General features: G+C 43.1%; 1 protein-coding gene across 1 annotated transcript; it reads right to left on the bottom strand.

The window, feature by feature from the left end:
* Window positions 1-12,740: 12,740 nt before the first annotated feature.
* On the bottom strand, window positions 12,741-14,555 carry CCT8 (chaperonin containing TCP1 subunit 8). The gene has a single exon (XM_077657955.1). The coding sequence runs from the start codon at window positions 14,401-14,403 to the stop codon at window positions 12,778-12,780; it is 1,626 nt and encodes a 541-aa protein (XP_077514081.1). The 5' UTR covers window positions 14,404-14,555; the 3' UTR covers window positions 12,741-12,777.
* Window positions 14,556-14,955: the final 400 nt, after the last annotated feature.

Here is a 14,955-nt window from a genome sequence, read left to right as displayed (position 1 = left end):
AGGCTTCGCAGCCAGTTGTAAAGCATTCCGCATATGAGTGACCTAAACCAGTCATGTCCCAACAGAAATCGACGGTCTGACCCGTGTACATTAGCAGGATTTAAACAAACTATGCACAAACGTTTTTAATACAACTGATCACTCCTCGTGCGTGATAAAGCTGCCCATTTCAGTTAGTTTTATATTGCCGTGAATCTCTGCACCGTTTGATCGTTCGCGTTCAAAACTGCCAGCACAGGGCTTTATCATTTTGTATTGTAATGCGAGATGTGACCAGACTTATCTCCATTGCTCGTGGCCACGTGCAAATGCTTCCACAGTTTCCCAGATTTTGTAGTTGCTTTTTGTTGTTTATCTCGAGGGTACCTTGCCAGCTTTAAATTGAGTGCGGCCAAGAACTGTAGGCATTCAGTTCGATGACCGCCGAGCACGCTTGTGGCTATCACCACCGCTAAGTGATTCAGTTCTTAGTGGGCGCGAGTCAGCCCCTTAAACAGTTTCTTTTGGGAGCCCTTTCGTTGTCTTCCTGACTGCTGGAGTGTCGTCACCCCAACGTGACAGTTTACAACTAAATGTGTTACAATTAAATATGTCATACATGGCCGGTCTGACCTGTCCAGACCCGGCTAAACAATTTATAATCAAATTTCTTTCTCGTACTGTTTCGGTTTCAACAGCCGAACGATGACTGTGACGTCAACTATGTCATGTGAGGCATAAAAAGAGAGCGATATAATCGTTGCTTCGTCGATTTAATTCATTGCAATGCTAAAGCCAGCCTTCCTCAGGAGATGGAATGACGAATATAGAAGCATGCGATTACATTGCAGTTTTTGCATTCCTCACGTGACCTATAAGCACAATTTGACGTCACAGTCATCATTCGGTTATTAAAACCGAAACAGCGTGACAGAAAACCTCTATTCTAAATTATTTAGCCGTCGTAGGAGAACACCACGTCGTGTACTGTCTTCCGCATCATTGTAGAGAGGAAAACACGCCACCAAAATAAGGTAAGCCTGCAGTGAAGCTCCGCCCACATTCACGACCGCCGCACAGATTTCCTCCACTAAAAAAAGTAGTGCGTTAATATTTTTTGTTACCTAAATAAAAAATTAATCGCCAGAAAAAAATTATAAGCTCTAGAATCTTGATACATGGCTTGTATAATATTGTAGTCAAACATATGGTTTCGTTTACTATTGCGATTGGCCAGTGGAGTAATTCAGTACTACAGATCTAGTTCACTGTATCAGCACGCCGCAGAACATGGCCCAGTGTTTACAACTGCTGTTTAGTTTTTATGTTGTCAAAAAGTAATTGGAAGATTGGTGGCTGAAAAGCAAGTTAAAAGCAGGGCGGTGACGTAAGGCTACCCGCCGCGGTGGCGCAGTGGTTAGGACACTCTGCTACTGATCCGGAGTACCCGGGTTTGAACCCGACAGCGGCGGCAGCGTTTTGAGGCGAAACGCAAAGGCGCCCTTGTGCTGTACGTTGTCCGTGCACGTTATAAAGATCCCTGCAGGTGGTCGGAATTATTCCAGAGCCTTCCACTACGGCACCTTTTTCTTCCTTTCGTACGTCTAGCTCTCACTCCCTCCTTTACCTCTTCCCTTACGGCGCGGTTCAGGTGTCTGCCGAGATGTGAGACAGATACTGCGCCATTTCCTTCCCAAAAAACCAATTTTTCCAATGCGCCAACTACTGGCCTAATCGAGAGCAAATACTCCTCAAAAGTTAGCATATTGTGGTCTACTGGTACCGCCAGCCGTAATCAGGTACCACCGTGGTGGTATTGGTACGTACCACTGTGATCGGTACTTGCCATCTGCATTTTTAATATACGACAAGTTGCTGTTGGCTGCGAGCTCAGTTTTTGCAGACACAAGCCATGCAGCTGATTTAAGCTGATCCTAGAGTCACTGAAAAATTTCCAGTGACTCTAGTTGGTCCGACGTGCTGCCCCTGGTGCTGGACGAAGAAGCAACCGAAAGCCTGGCTCGGTAGATGACCGAGTTGCACGTTTGTTTTGATGCATACTCTTACATTTTTGCGATGGCCAGGGACTCCGGAACAGAGGAGGGAGGGGAGTGAAGGGAGGTGGTCACCCCCCCACCCAAACACTTCTCCACAGCTAGGGGGCTAAAAGCGCTCTCCCCCCCTAGTCTCGATAAAAGTTCTTACAATTGATATTTTTTGCACTCGTAAAAGATTTCTGACAAACGCCTCAATTCACTTCGTAGCCATGCACAGGAGTAAAGCATTTCGTTTCAGTAAAAAAATCATAGCCAACAGAAGTTGATTTTCTCACTAACATGCGCAAGACACAGACTATATGCTCAAGGTTTTTCAATGCAGCTGATCAATCCTCGTTTGTACATCTTTATAAAGCTGCCCATTTCAATTGCATTAACAAATAAATACACCTTTTAATAGTGCAAAGCAAAACTATAAACAAGAAATATAAAATTTAATGTCAACAAAACTTGAAAAAAAATGACAAAACAAAACAAACTTTAAGGTTAAGGTTAAGTCTTGACCCCACCCCCAAATCAAAAAAAATTCTGGAGTGCCTAGTGATGGTGTTGCCTTTAAACTTTAATTTTAACGAGCAGACAAAACATAATTTGCAGGGCACTGAGTTTCTTTATATTTAGAAACTCTATGCTGCAGGGAGCCGAGTTGCTCGACTGTTTTCGGCGATCACATGATCTGCTGGTGTCAAATGTTCCAGTTCATTGCGATGCAACGTACTTCACAGGTGCAGTGCTGCTTCTTCACACACGCAGACTTTCCTGAGGCACCACATGCTAGTATCACTGGATGCTTTGAAACTTTTTCCAGTAACTCATGTACTAGTTGTACCAATGCAGGCACCTGGCACCCAATAAACAGTTTTCTTTTAGAAGAACTTTTGTCCGTCTTCATCGCTCCTTCGACTATCTGCCTGTGCGCTCAAGTTTCTCAAGTTTACAGAAAAAACTTCTAACCTGCTAACCTGCAATATTTTAATATGATAACACTAAAAGCCGTACTGAGAAAAAATTTTGTCATAAAGTTCACCCATTGGCCGGACGGGAATAATAATATTCCCGTGGTGACATATGAATGGTGATATGTCACCATTCATTCATTCATTCATTCATTCATTCATTCATTCATTCATTCATTCATTCATTCATTCATTCATTCATTCATTCATACTGTCAGCCTTTCTAAGGTTATTACAGGAGTGGAAAATCTAATACACATTCAAAACAAGGTACATTTCATAACTACAACATCGACACAAAAGACAAAGGAAAAATGAAACAGTAGATAAGAAAACGCATGTGCTAAGGCAGAACTATTATATTGTACTACAGTCCAGGTATGATTTCCGGCATTCTAGAAAGGCATGGGGGGAATTAATATTTACAATGGAATCAGGCAGCATGTTTCATTCTTTAATAACACGAGGAAAAAAGCTGTACTTAAAACAAGCACTATAAGAACGTGGCACAGGAATGTACATGCTATAGCGATGTCTTGATGTCTCATTAAGGTGTATTGCAAAATAGGGTGATGTGTTGATATTAAAGTGGCCATGAATTAAGAGGTAAAGAAACTTCAGCCTATCTACCTTTGTGCAGTATTCTACAATTTTAAGGTTTGCTAATTAACATAATTCGGTTGGTGATTCAGTTCGGCGATATTTACTGAAGATAACACTGGAAGCAAGTTTCTGAACTTTCTCAATTTTTATTTTGTTAGACGCAGTGCACTGATCCCAAACAATTTTGCCATATTCAATTACAGGTTTTACGAGGGTGTTATAAGTGAGTGTTTTTACTTCAGGAGTTGCATTACGGATTTTGCGTCTTAGTGTCCAAATTGCTTTGTGTGCCTTGGAGCATACATTATTTAAGTGTGTATTCCTGTATATATGTCAGAAGTGAAGGTTAAGCCGAGATACTTATGCTGTTGTACTCTATTAATTGGTTTACCTGCAATGGAGTAAGGGTATATCATTATATTTTTCTTTCTAGTAACAGACATAATTACAGATTTGTCAGAGTTAACCACCATTTGCCATAATGCACCAATTTTCTATTGCATGCAGATTAGCGTTCAGTTCTTCTTGATCAGTTGGGGTCTTAATTGTTTTGTATACCACACAATCATCAGCTGATTGGAACTGTGATATAATTTGGGAGGTCATTTATAAAAACCAGAAATAGAAGGGGGACCAAGACACTTCCCTGTGGAACACCTGAAACCACCAGGGAAGAAGACGATTGATAACCTCTGAGGTGTACAAACTGTTCATGAGAGGAGAGGTAGGAAGAAAACCAGTTTGTTATTTTGGAGTTCCTGAATATAGCATTAATCTTTAGCAGCATCTTTGGGTGGAATACCCTATCAAATGCTTTTGAAAAGTCCAAGAATAATATGTTAGCTTGACCATGGCAGTTTATTCCTTCGGAAAGGTCGTGAACGGTTTCTATGAGCTGGGTATACTGGTAGAAAGGCCTTTTCGGAACCCATGTTGAGAAGGGTGAAGTACGTTATTTTCAAGATACACCATAAGGTGTTTAAATACAATATGTTCAAGCAACTTAGAACATGTACAAAGGAGAGAAGTTGGCCAGAAATTATTGACAACCGATGTAGAACCACTCTTATGGATAGGAATAACTTTGGCATGTTTCCAAGTGGACAGGAAAGAACCAATGGCAATAGATATTTGAAAAATTTTTGTGAGGTATTTGGCAACCCACTCTGCATATCTGAACAGGAATTCGTCGGGGATTCCATCAGGGCCTGGGCTTTTCTTTACAGCAAGTTAGGCACTCCTTGCTCTGTGATTTCTAAGTCTTGAACTAGAGGGCAGCCAGGCGCGTCTGCCACTTTTGGTGACAAGCCGTCGTCAGAAGTGAAGGCGGATGAAAAAAACGAGTTAAGGTTTTCAGCTCTTTCTGCGTTATTTTTGTCTCCATTATTTCGAAGCTTCGCAGGAATAACATAGTGCCAAAATTTGTTAGGTGCCTCAAATAAAAATTTTTTCAGTGTTACATTGCAGAACTTGTCCTTAGCCAGCTTGACAAGACGCTTGAGTTCCTTACTCATTTGACTAATGACACTGCTCTCACCAGGAACAGACTTAATCCTGTCTGCCCTCCATTTTCTTTTTAATTTCCGTTTCATGTGTATGATTTCTCTTGTTATCCAGGGATTCTTCTTCCTTGTACATTTTAAATGCTTGGGAATAAAGTGCTTGATACAGTGTTCCACCATGTCTGAAAAGTAAGCCCATAGTTTGTCCACTGTAGTACCACTATCAGCAAGTTGCATAAAATCATCAAATGAACCCTTGAGGCATTCCAACACACCAACATCGTCAGTGGCTCCGAAGTTTAGAAACGCGTAACGTTTACTATGCGAATGATCTGGCACCGTATCTAAACTCATTATTACCATATTGTGATCAGATATACCTTTGTAGAGTTCACAGGCACAAAGATATGGTAGCAGTTCTGAGAATACAAAGACTATAGGTCAAGAAGTGATGATGTTGTTTTGCATACTCTGGTGTAACCTTCTATAACTTGAGTTAGGTTATAACAAAATGCAAGCTCAATTAGTTTTTGACAGCTAGGCATATCCGTTGCGCTAAAGGAGAGTGTATTCCAGTCAATTCCGGGCAAATTAAAATCACCTAAAAGTAGGATTGGGTCACCCTGTTTTAAATTTGTGTCCATGAAATTTCTTAAACTAGTTTGGAGCTCTGTTTACACCACCTACAATCACCAAGCGGTTATTTAACTTAATTTTTATCCATACTGATTCAATGTTACTTGGACCATCTAACACAGAAAATACTATACTGCTTTTGACCACGATTGCCACTCCACCCCCTCTTTCTATCCGATCTCTTCTCACTATTGTATAATTTGTCGGCATGACCTCCTCGTCCGATATATCCTGATGAAGCCAAGCTTCAATTATTACTAGTATATGTGGTTCGTGTTCCAAGATAATGCTTTCAATGGCAGTTGCTTTGTTTACAATGCTTCTGGCATTTATATTCATCGCCTTAAAGCCTGCGTTGGAAGAATTATTGAGGCACGCCAGAGGGGAGTGACGTCACCAGACCCGAAGTGATGTCACTTCTGGTACGTCAAGGCATCAAGAGATTCAATGCCACTGCACTGCCAACACTTAAGATAATTAGGTGTCCCTGTGAAGTTTTTGCAAAGCGCATATATGTATTGTGTTTGTTTTACCTTTGCTATTAATCAATCCTACTGTAAGATTTAAAATATCGTGTAGCTAGCATAACGTTACACATGCATGTGTACTGAAGAAGTTGGCACGGAAAAAATGAGGACAAGCATATAGACAGACAAAGACGAGAGCTCAGTATGCATATCAACCAAACTTTCTGCTCTCCTAAATGCTACACATGTGCCTAACGCTGATTTGACACCTCACAGTTAATGAAGAAGTTAGAAGAGCTTAATCTAGAGATATTAAGCCCCTAACATACTGACACAGCTTTTTTTTTTTTTTTCGAAAACGGTAACAAAATGGTTTTTTAGTACCTGTGGTGGCATCAGTCGGCAAAATACTGTGGACAAGCCCTACTCTCCCTAAACTTACTTAAACTCACTACAAGCTGGTCAAGAACCAGAAATGACAGTTAGCTCATAATGAGCCAAGTCTGCTAGGGGGATAAGTAAAACAGCAGTAACACTTATTATGCAGTGAAAATGTCCTTTATATGTGTAGAGGATTTAGAGAAGCTGCAGTTCTGAAGCTTATTGCATTAAAGTTTACATACAGAGGAGCGTTTACTTTGTGGCCAAGCACTTTACACAGCACAAAATATAACTCAATGGACAAAAAAAAATTCCACGAACATTCCATGCACGCGAATATGTCGAACTGAACAGCGTATAGCACGAGTGGAACTCACTTTCATAAGCCCATAGTGTGTGGGATAAATTCCAGGCCAAATTTAAAAGATTACAAGATATAACACACTGAGCATGCGATCTAGATGGGCAACTGGGTTCGAATTAGACCATCTGACAATATTTTTAGCTTGCCTGATGATATCAGAATGTTTAAATTCTGCATATTCGGCTTACTCACGGCACTTCATCCTGTACAACAGTTACTCAGGCTGTACTGTTCCTTTTTTTCTCAGTGATGTTACAACGTATGCTTCGGATCTTACATTATACGCAATAAAAGAGGAGAGAAAAATACAGACGAGCATAGCAGATTTGCTCTTCTTTCAGATCCCCTTTTGTCTACAGGTTTTTCCACCCCCATGATTATCTGCAATACATGTACTGGTACACCCAGCAGACAAGTACATGGACAAGAGCTCATAGGAATTATTTCTTATTAGCCTACTCTTTGTTTAATAATACACACAACATCTTGATCAATAAAGATGATGATTCTGGAAATACTGTGATGGTCTTATTCTTTAATTGTCAGAAGCACACTGAAGTAAAGTGTCAAATATCTAAACAAATCCTTCACATAACAAGCACATGGCTACACATATGCAACATGGGTCACTTAGTAAATATTTATAGCCAAGTGCTTGTCTGGTGAAGAGACAAATGTGTTCTGCATTGTACATTCCCTCATTGTACATTCATTGTGCATTGCACATTCGTTTTAATGAATGTTTAGGAAGATAGCCATATGTATAAATAATTAAGAGGGCATTAATATTTTCCTGCATAGCCATAAAAATTTTTAAATTAAGATATTATGATTCTATAATACCTTCATAATTCTGCATTGCACCAAATTATCATTGAAAGGTGTGAACCGGTTACACATTGTCAATAGTGTGCTTATATAAGGCTGCATGGGAACGAAAATCATCATAATTATATGATACAGAAATATAAACAGCAACAGGACAAAATTAGGCAATTCCCACCTCCCCATATCCAAATAAAAGTTGTGGGGATGAAAGAATTTCTCCAGGTTTTCCCTTTGGATGCCCTTGTAGTGGCGCCACTGCTGGCACAACCATGCCCTTTATAAAGAAGATGAACATGCAAGCAGGGGTGCCATTCTGAACAGCTCAAGCCATTGACCATATCAGCAGCATGTTGGGACGCTATACTGGCTCACTTCCATTAAATATAGGCATGTATATAATAAAGGTGGATGACCGACATGCCCGTTGACAGAATGCAACTTGCATATGACACTGCTGGTATCAGTGTCTTAAGCATGTCCTTCTTAACTGCTGCTGTTGCTCTAAGAAAGACGTTTCTTTACATTCTACTCATAAATCTACATCAGAAACCCACCTTGTCAAGAGCTTGACTGAATACATCAAGAGCTTGCAACATGTGCAGGCTGGAGAACAAAAAAAAAACTCACACAATGAAAAAGAAGTCTACACAATATGTGTTAGTCTCTTAAAGCAAAACCTATATAACTGATGAATAATCCTAATGCATTTCTGCAGGATACTGTCTGATTACAGGCTGATTTTAAACTCGTACAGCAAGTATCACAAGAGGAAATTTTTTTTTTCTTATTGGCAAAAGATGTCTTCTTATCAGCCAAAGAAACACTTCAGCCTATTAAAAAAAGAAGAGGAACAGTGGTAGTGCCTCCAATATTCTCCTCTATTCCTAAGTGTCTTTTGGCTATCAGCAGTTATGAGATATTACTTACTGTACGTTGTGATGAAGCTGTAATAATTGTGGTACTATACACAAGCCACTGTTAGCTAGGCAACATAGTGTTTCACAGATTAGGTAGAACCATATACCATGCTCGTTGTATCATATGTGCCACATAAGGTAGGTAGAACCATATACCATGCTCGTTGTATATATGTGTCACATAAGATATGAAAACAGCGCATTGACATGGGACACAATTGAAGAGGCGTTTCGTGTTTCAGTTATACCTTCTCATCATGTTCACAGTATGTCTTATTCAAATCCGTGCGGTTTGTCACCAATTTAAAAATTTGTGATTGTGATAGGCAACTTATATTTTTGCATTTTAACTAAAGTTAAACTTTTAACTTGTTAAAATGCAAAAGTATAATTTGCCTATCACAATTGCAAATTTGAAATTGCTGACAAACCGCACGGATTTGAATAACACATACTATGAACATGATGAGAAGGTAGCACACCGAAACAGGATATGCCTCTTCTTGTGTCCCACATCAACGTGCTGTTTTCATATTATGTTCTCAAGCTGGCATCAACTATAGTCCAACCACACACAGCCAATAAATAAATACTGTGGTACAATACCTTAAGTACTAATGATGATGTGGTTGTAGAAACTAATTGGTCTAGTAAATTTAATTTGCATTTTATATAAAATGAAAATGAAAATTGGTTTTGGGGGAAATGAATATCAAATGGCGCAGTATTTGTCTCACATCTCCCCAGATACCTGCTGTAAGGGAAGGGATAAAAGAGGGAGTGAAGGAAGAAAGAGGAGCTGTAGTAGAGGGCTCTGGAATAATTCAACCACCTGGGGATCTTTAACGTGCACTGACATCACAGCACACGGGCACCTATGCGTTTTGCCTCCATCAAAACGCTGCCGCCGCGGTCGGGTTCGAACCCAGGTAATCTTGATTCAAACCTGACCGCGGCTAAATTTCAAAATGCAGCTGAACGAAAACATCTTCGACGGAAGTCCGTCTGGTTGGGTTCTTGAGCTAGTTGAGAGAAAACTGATGCCAACCAATATTTTTAACTTTACCCAACGTTTCGGGACCAACTCGGTCCTTTCTTCAGGGGTGACTAAAGTGTGCCAGCAGCAGCAGCGGGTTGCTGCCTTCGCTCTCCCTTTGTTAGCACGTGGCGCAGTACACTAACGTACGGGGCTCACAAAGGCAGCGATGAATAGGACTCCAGGAACGCTCCCCTCCATGTACGTTAGTGGACTGCGCCACGTGCTAACAAGGGGAGAGTGAAGGCAGCAACCCGCTGCTGCTGCTGGCACACTTTAGTCACCCCTGAAGAAGGGACCGAGTTGGTCCCGAAACGTTGGGTAAAGTTAAAAATATTGGTTGGCGTCAGTTTTCACTCAACTATCAAAATGCAACTGCATCGGAATGTTGCCCCATGAGCTGCTTCAGAAGTAATATGCAGAGTACAGTCCACTTGAACCCCCATGTTAACTGAACATTATAAAAATGATAAAGATTCTCTGAACATGCATAGTGTGGCCACCATCACCTTCATACTAACCATTTTGTTTTCAAAAGAAGCAGGCACTGCAACTAATTGCCCACCTCTACAACATACAGTGGTACCACACCAATACGGTATTCGCTCCCCATTTTCAGAAAAAGGCAAATACATTAAAGCGAGCGTAAAACTGGGTGAATATAAAGTGTGATTGAGGTCAGAACACTTAGAGGAATATGTGAAGTGACACGAAAGGTTCGAGTATAGAATGACCACTCATGGGTAAGGTTGCAAACATAGGAACAAAGCCAATGTGAGTAGCAAATGTACAAGAAGTCATGGCTCCATTGGTGTGGTCATGCAATGAGGAGAAATGAACATTTTGGAAGAAAGGCATTAGAAATTGGCACCAAAGGGAAAAAGGCCGGGGGCCATCCAAAGAGAACGTGGAGAGAGCTGGTGGAGATAGTTCTTCAAGATAATTAATGTGTGTATCCAGTTCAAGGAAGGAAGAAGCGGTGGGCATTTATTAGAAACAGTGACATACCCAAATAGACAAACAGGATAAACTGAAGGTGGAATAAGATGTTGCATCCTGAGATCATCAGTAACAAGTGGAACACAGCAAAGTTATATTTAAGGCACACACTTTATTTTGCCCTTGTTATTGATACAACTAATACTCTGCAGACAAATTAAAGAGTTCTTTATGTCAATGCCACATTTTTTTCTGAAGCCAAACAAGCCGAAGTTAGAATCAATTGCAAAATATATGGCTACGTGAGTTATAAGAACAGCTTAGCATAAATTCAAGTTAGAAACCAAGTACTATTTACAGTCTTCCATTACTGTACCTACCGATAGCTGTGATTGTTAGTTTGGTGATGATGTAATGCAATGCACTGTAATGTTTCCATCTGTTTTTAATTTTTTTTTATGAGCATGTTATTTTTTTTACTATAAGTATCACCAGTAGAAAGGCCTCAATGCATGAAACCAAATTTCAGTGTTACTTGCATTTTTAATGACCTGCTCTCATTTAGAGCACTAGCTGTCACTAGCCCAGAATATCACACCACACTTAAACAAGCTTAATATGCCATTTGGGCTAAAACACCAGCTCCTTTAGAGAGGTCAACTTTATAATAAGCACGAACTATAACAACCTGTATGTATACAGAAATAAAGACTCATGATACATTTAACAAAAATTCTGCTCAAAACCAGAATGCGCAAACGAGAACTACAGACAGCCCAAATCGAGAATTATGGGCCACAGTCCTTTATTTACTGAACTCCAAGCCTTTGAAATAATCCCATCAGGTGGTATATCCACATATGTGGTCACAACAAGAATGCTATAGCACAATTTCCACAAAGAGGCAGAGTCAGGCATGTGAAATTAACGCAGGAATCCATTTTTTTTTAGCAGCTGCCACCATGTTTTATACTGGTTCGGTTGGTTTATAGGGTTTCATGTCACAAAGAGACTTGGGCTATGAGGGACGCCGCATTGGAGGGCTCCATTCAACCACCTGGGGTTTTTCAACATGCACTGACATCACACAGTGCAGGGGCCTCTAGCATTTCGCCTCCATCGAAACGTGACCGCCGTGGCCGAGATCGAACCAGTGTCTTCGAGACAACAGCCCGAGCACCCATAACCACTGAGCCACGCGACAGCTACCTTGTTTTACAATAGCTTCAGTATGTCAGTGGCATCAGTTTTCGTTTGCTAATTCCACAAGTATAAACAAGTGCATAAAATGGTTTGGTTCAGATTATGTGGGTTTAACATCCCAAAGTGACTCAGGCCATGAGGGACGCCATAGTGAAAGGCTCCGGTAATTTCTACCATCTAAGGTTCAGCGTGCACAGACATCACATGGTACACGGGCCTCTAGCTGTTTGCCTCCGTCGAAATGCCACCACCGCAGCCAGGATCGAACCTGCGCCTTTCAGGACTGCAGCCAAACGCCATAGTGAAGGGCTTGGCATCACCTTGGCATCAAGCCACCGCAGCGACGTAACATGGATTTAGTTTACATAACGACTTACAACATAATAAGTCGAAAGTATAAACAATTCAAGATGCAGATAAACAAGGGCACAAGAGAAATTGAATATTTACTCATTGAAGACGGAATTTTTACGATCGAAGTATGCTCCTTGCAACAAATCTGAAATTACAAAAATTCTCTCTCCACTGGATCATTTGTACCTAAAGGAAATAAATACTACCAATATAAAGCATTTTTTATGCATACCTACTTAGGAATAGGCAATTCCACTTATTTCCTGAAGTCTTGCCGTATACTTAACATCTGCACCTTTGTATTCAGTAAATGTCATGTTGCTACTGTTTCCCATTCTTTCTCTTCCCATCTGCTACATTTTTTACTGCTGACATAACAGCACTTACGTAGGTAGCACGATTGATCAGGGATATTACAGAAGCAACAAAGTATCATGTGCATTTGCTTGAAGCCACGTAGCAGAGTCAAGCCAAGCTTTGCACAGCGGCAGCAAATGCACATAAAAATGGCAGCACGATACGAAGACAGAACCGGGCTTTATTGGTCACACTTAACTAATCATCCCTGTCCCCTTCCCCAGCCCTTGCCGCAGGCCCTCCAGCTGGCTTGGCCATGATGATCTGGTCCACATGCAGAACCGTGGAAGCAGCATTTGTTGCATACTGAAGGCTCCAGTGCTTCGTGATGAGAAGATCCAGCAGGCCATTCTTCACCGCATCTCCGATGCTCTCTTCTTTCAGGCATGAATTGGCATCACCTTGATTGTGTGCTGCCTGGATCTGGGCCACAAGCTCTTCGGGCTTGGAAGCGCCAGAGTTTTGCGCCAGAGTCCTGACGAGTGACTCCAGCGACTGGGCAAACTTGTGCGCCGCGTACTGCTCGAGCCCCGGGAGGGTGTCAGCCCAGGTGGCCAGGCGCCGCGCCAGCTCGGCTTCGACGGCGCCGGCGCCGGGCACCAGGCGCCTATCTTTGGTGGCCGCCTTGAAGGCGTTCACGCCGTCGTCCACGGCACGCTCGGCGTCGTCTAGCAGGCTGTCAGTGGAGCCGCGCAGCAGCACCGTGGCCACGCGGGTCAGGTGGCCCTCCTGGCGGAAGACCACCACCGGCGTGTCGCCCAGCTCGTCCAGGTAGACCAAGTCACACAGGCCCAGGTCCTCGGGTCGCGGCGCCGCAAGCTTCGGTAGGGCAGTGGCGCCTACGACGCGGCACACGCGGCGCACGTCGAATTTTGACGGCAGCCGGACCGCCATGAGGCCGTACTTGTTGAGGTAATGGAGTGCCATGTCGCCCACTTTGCCGCCGCTCACCACCACCTTGACGCCAGCGTCAGCGATGGCCTTAATCTGATCCTCGAGCAGGTTCTCTTCGCCGCGCGAGAAGTGCCGCAGCTCCTGCGCCGACTGGATGAGCACTGTGCCTTTGGTCTCGGTCTGCATTGTGTCCACGGCGCACGAGTAGACGGCAACCTTGGCGTCGCGTGCTTTGGTGATGTCGCCTTCGACCTGCCGCTTGAAAACCATACCGAGGACTACCTGAGATTGGTCGAGGCCGGAACCGAGGACTTTGCAGACACGCACGTTGTCCACGTTGAGGGCGCCCGATTCAGGCAGAACTGCCTGGCAAGCTTCGGCCACCAGCTTGGCCAAGTAGTCGGCGCCAGCTAAAGGCTTGCTGGACATTGCCGTGCGAACTGCCTTCACAGCCTGCTCTGGATTGCGGATGTCTTGTATTTCATCGACGCTCAATTCGGGCAGCAGGTCAAGAGCCTTTTTCAGCGCGAGCTGATAGCCTTCGGCAACTTGCACAGGCGTGAGGCCAGTTCGCACGAGCTCTTCGGCGTTTTCCAGCAAGGCTCCGGCAAGCAGAACGACCGCGTTCGTACCATCGCCTACCTCAGCCTCCTGCATCTGAGACGCCATGACGAGTAGCTTGGCGGCGGGGTGTTGCACCTCGAGCTGGTTTAGAATGGTAGCGGCATCGCTGGTCACAGAGAGCTTCTCCAAGTGGTTGATCACCATTTTGTTCAGTCCATTTGGTCCGTAGGCAGAGGCGAGGCTCCGAGAAAGCTCCACGCAGGCTTCGATGCTGCGAAAGAGGGCCTCATCGACGCCCTGGAAGTGTCGCGAACCTTCTTTCAGCATCTGCGAAAGGGCTGTCGGAGCACCGCCACGGAACGACATAATTGCGGTCTTGTTTAACAGAGATGCTTCGGGAAGTCTCAAATCCTCTAACGAGTCCTACCGACTCGATAAATTGCGAAGGCGAGCTTCGAATCGCCCTTATTACGAATACCTCGTGCTCCGCCGGTGGTGACAATGCGCCGGCCGCTGATAGATTCCCTTATATGGCGCACCCGAGGATGGGGCGCTGATAGCATTTAGCCAGCTGGCTCCGTGTTCTTAACTGGCTTTGGATAGGCGACTGCTGTGGATCGGCCGCTTTAGCGCTGCCGTCGTTAACGAAACCAACGAAACTGTCAAGTGCTTGTTGCTGTTTCGATATGAGTCATGGTAAAGGTAGCTAGTAATACAGGACTAACTAAACTACTGAGTGGTAATAAATGACTGAGCGCATTATTTATGTAAAACAGCGATGAAAGGAAGCACGCATTCCACATACACGCCAGCAGAGCGTTTTGCTGCACATGTGAAAAGTGCGTATTTTGGAACCCGTGACGTGCCAGCTTGCATTTTTTTCTGTCATTACAGTGTTCTGTAATTAGTGACAGCATA

Source organism: Amblyomma americanum, chromosome 3, assembly GCF_052857255.1.
Source record: "Amblyomma americanum isolate KBUSLIRL-KWMA chromosome 3, ASM5285725v1, whole genome shotgun sequence".
Taxonomy (NCBI): domain Eukaryota; kingdom Metazoa; phylum Arthropoda; class Arachnida; order Ixodida; family Ixodidae; genus Amblyomma; species Amblyomma americanum.
Note: the sequence above shows the minus strand (reverse complement) of the source record. Positions and strands in the feature narration are given on the sequence as shown.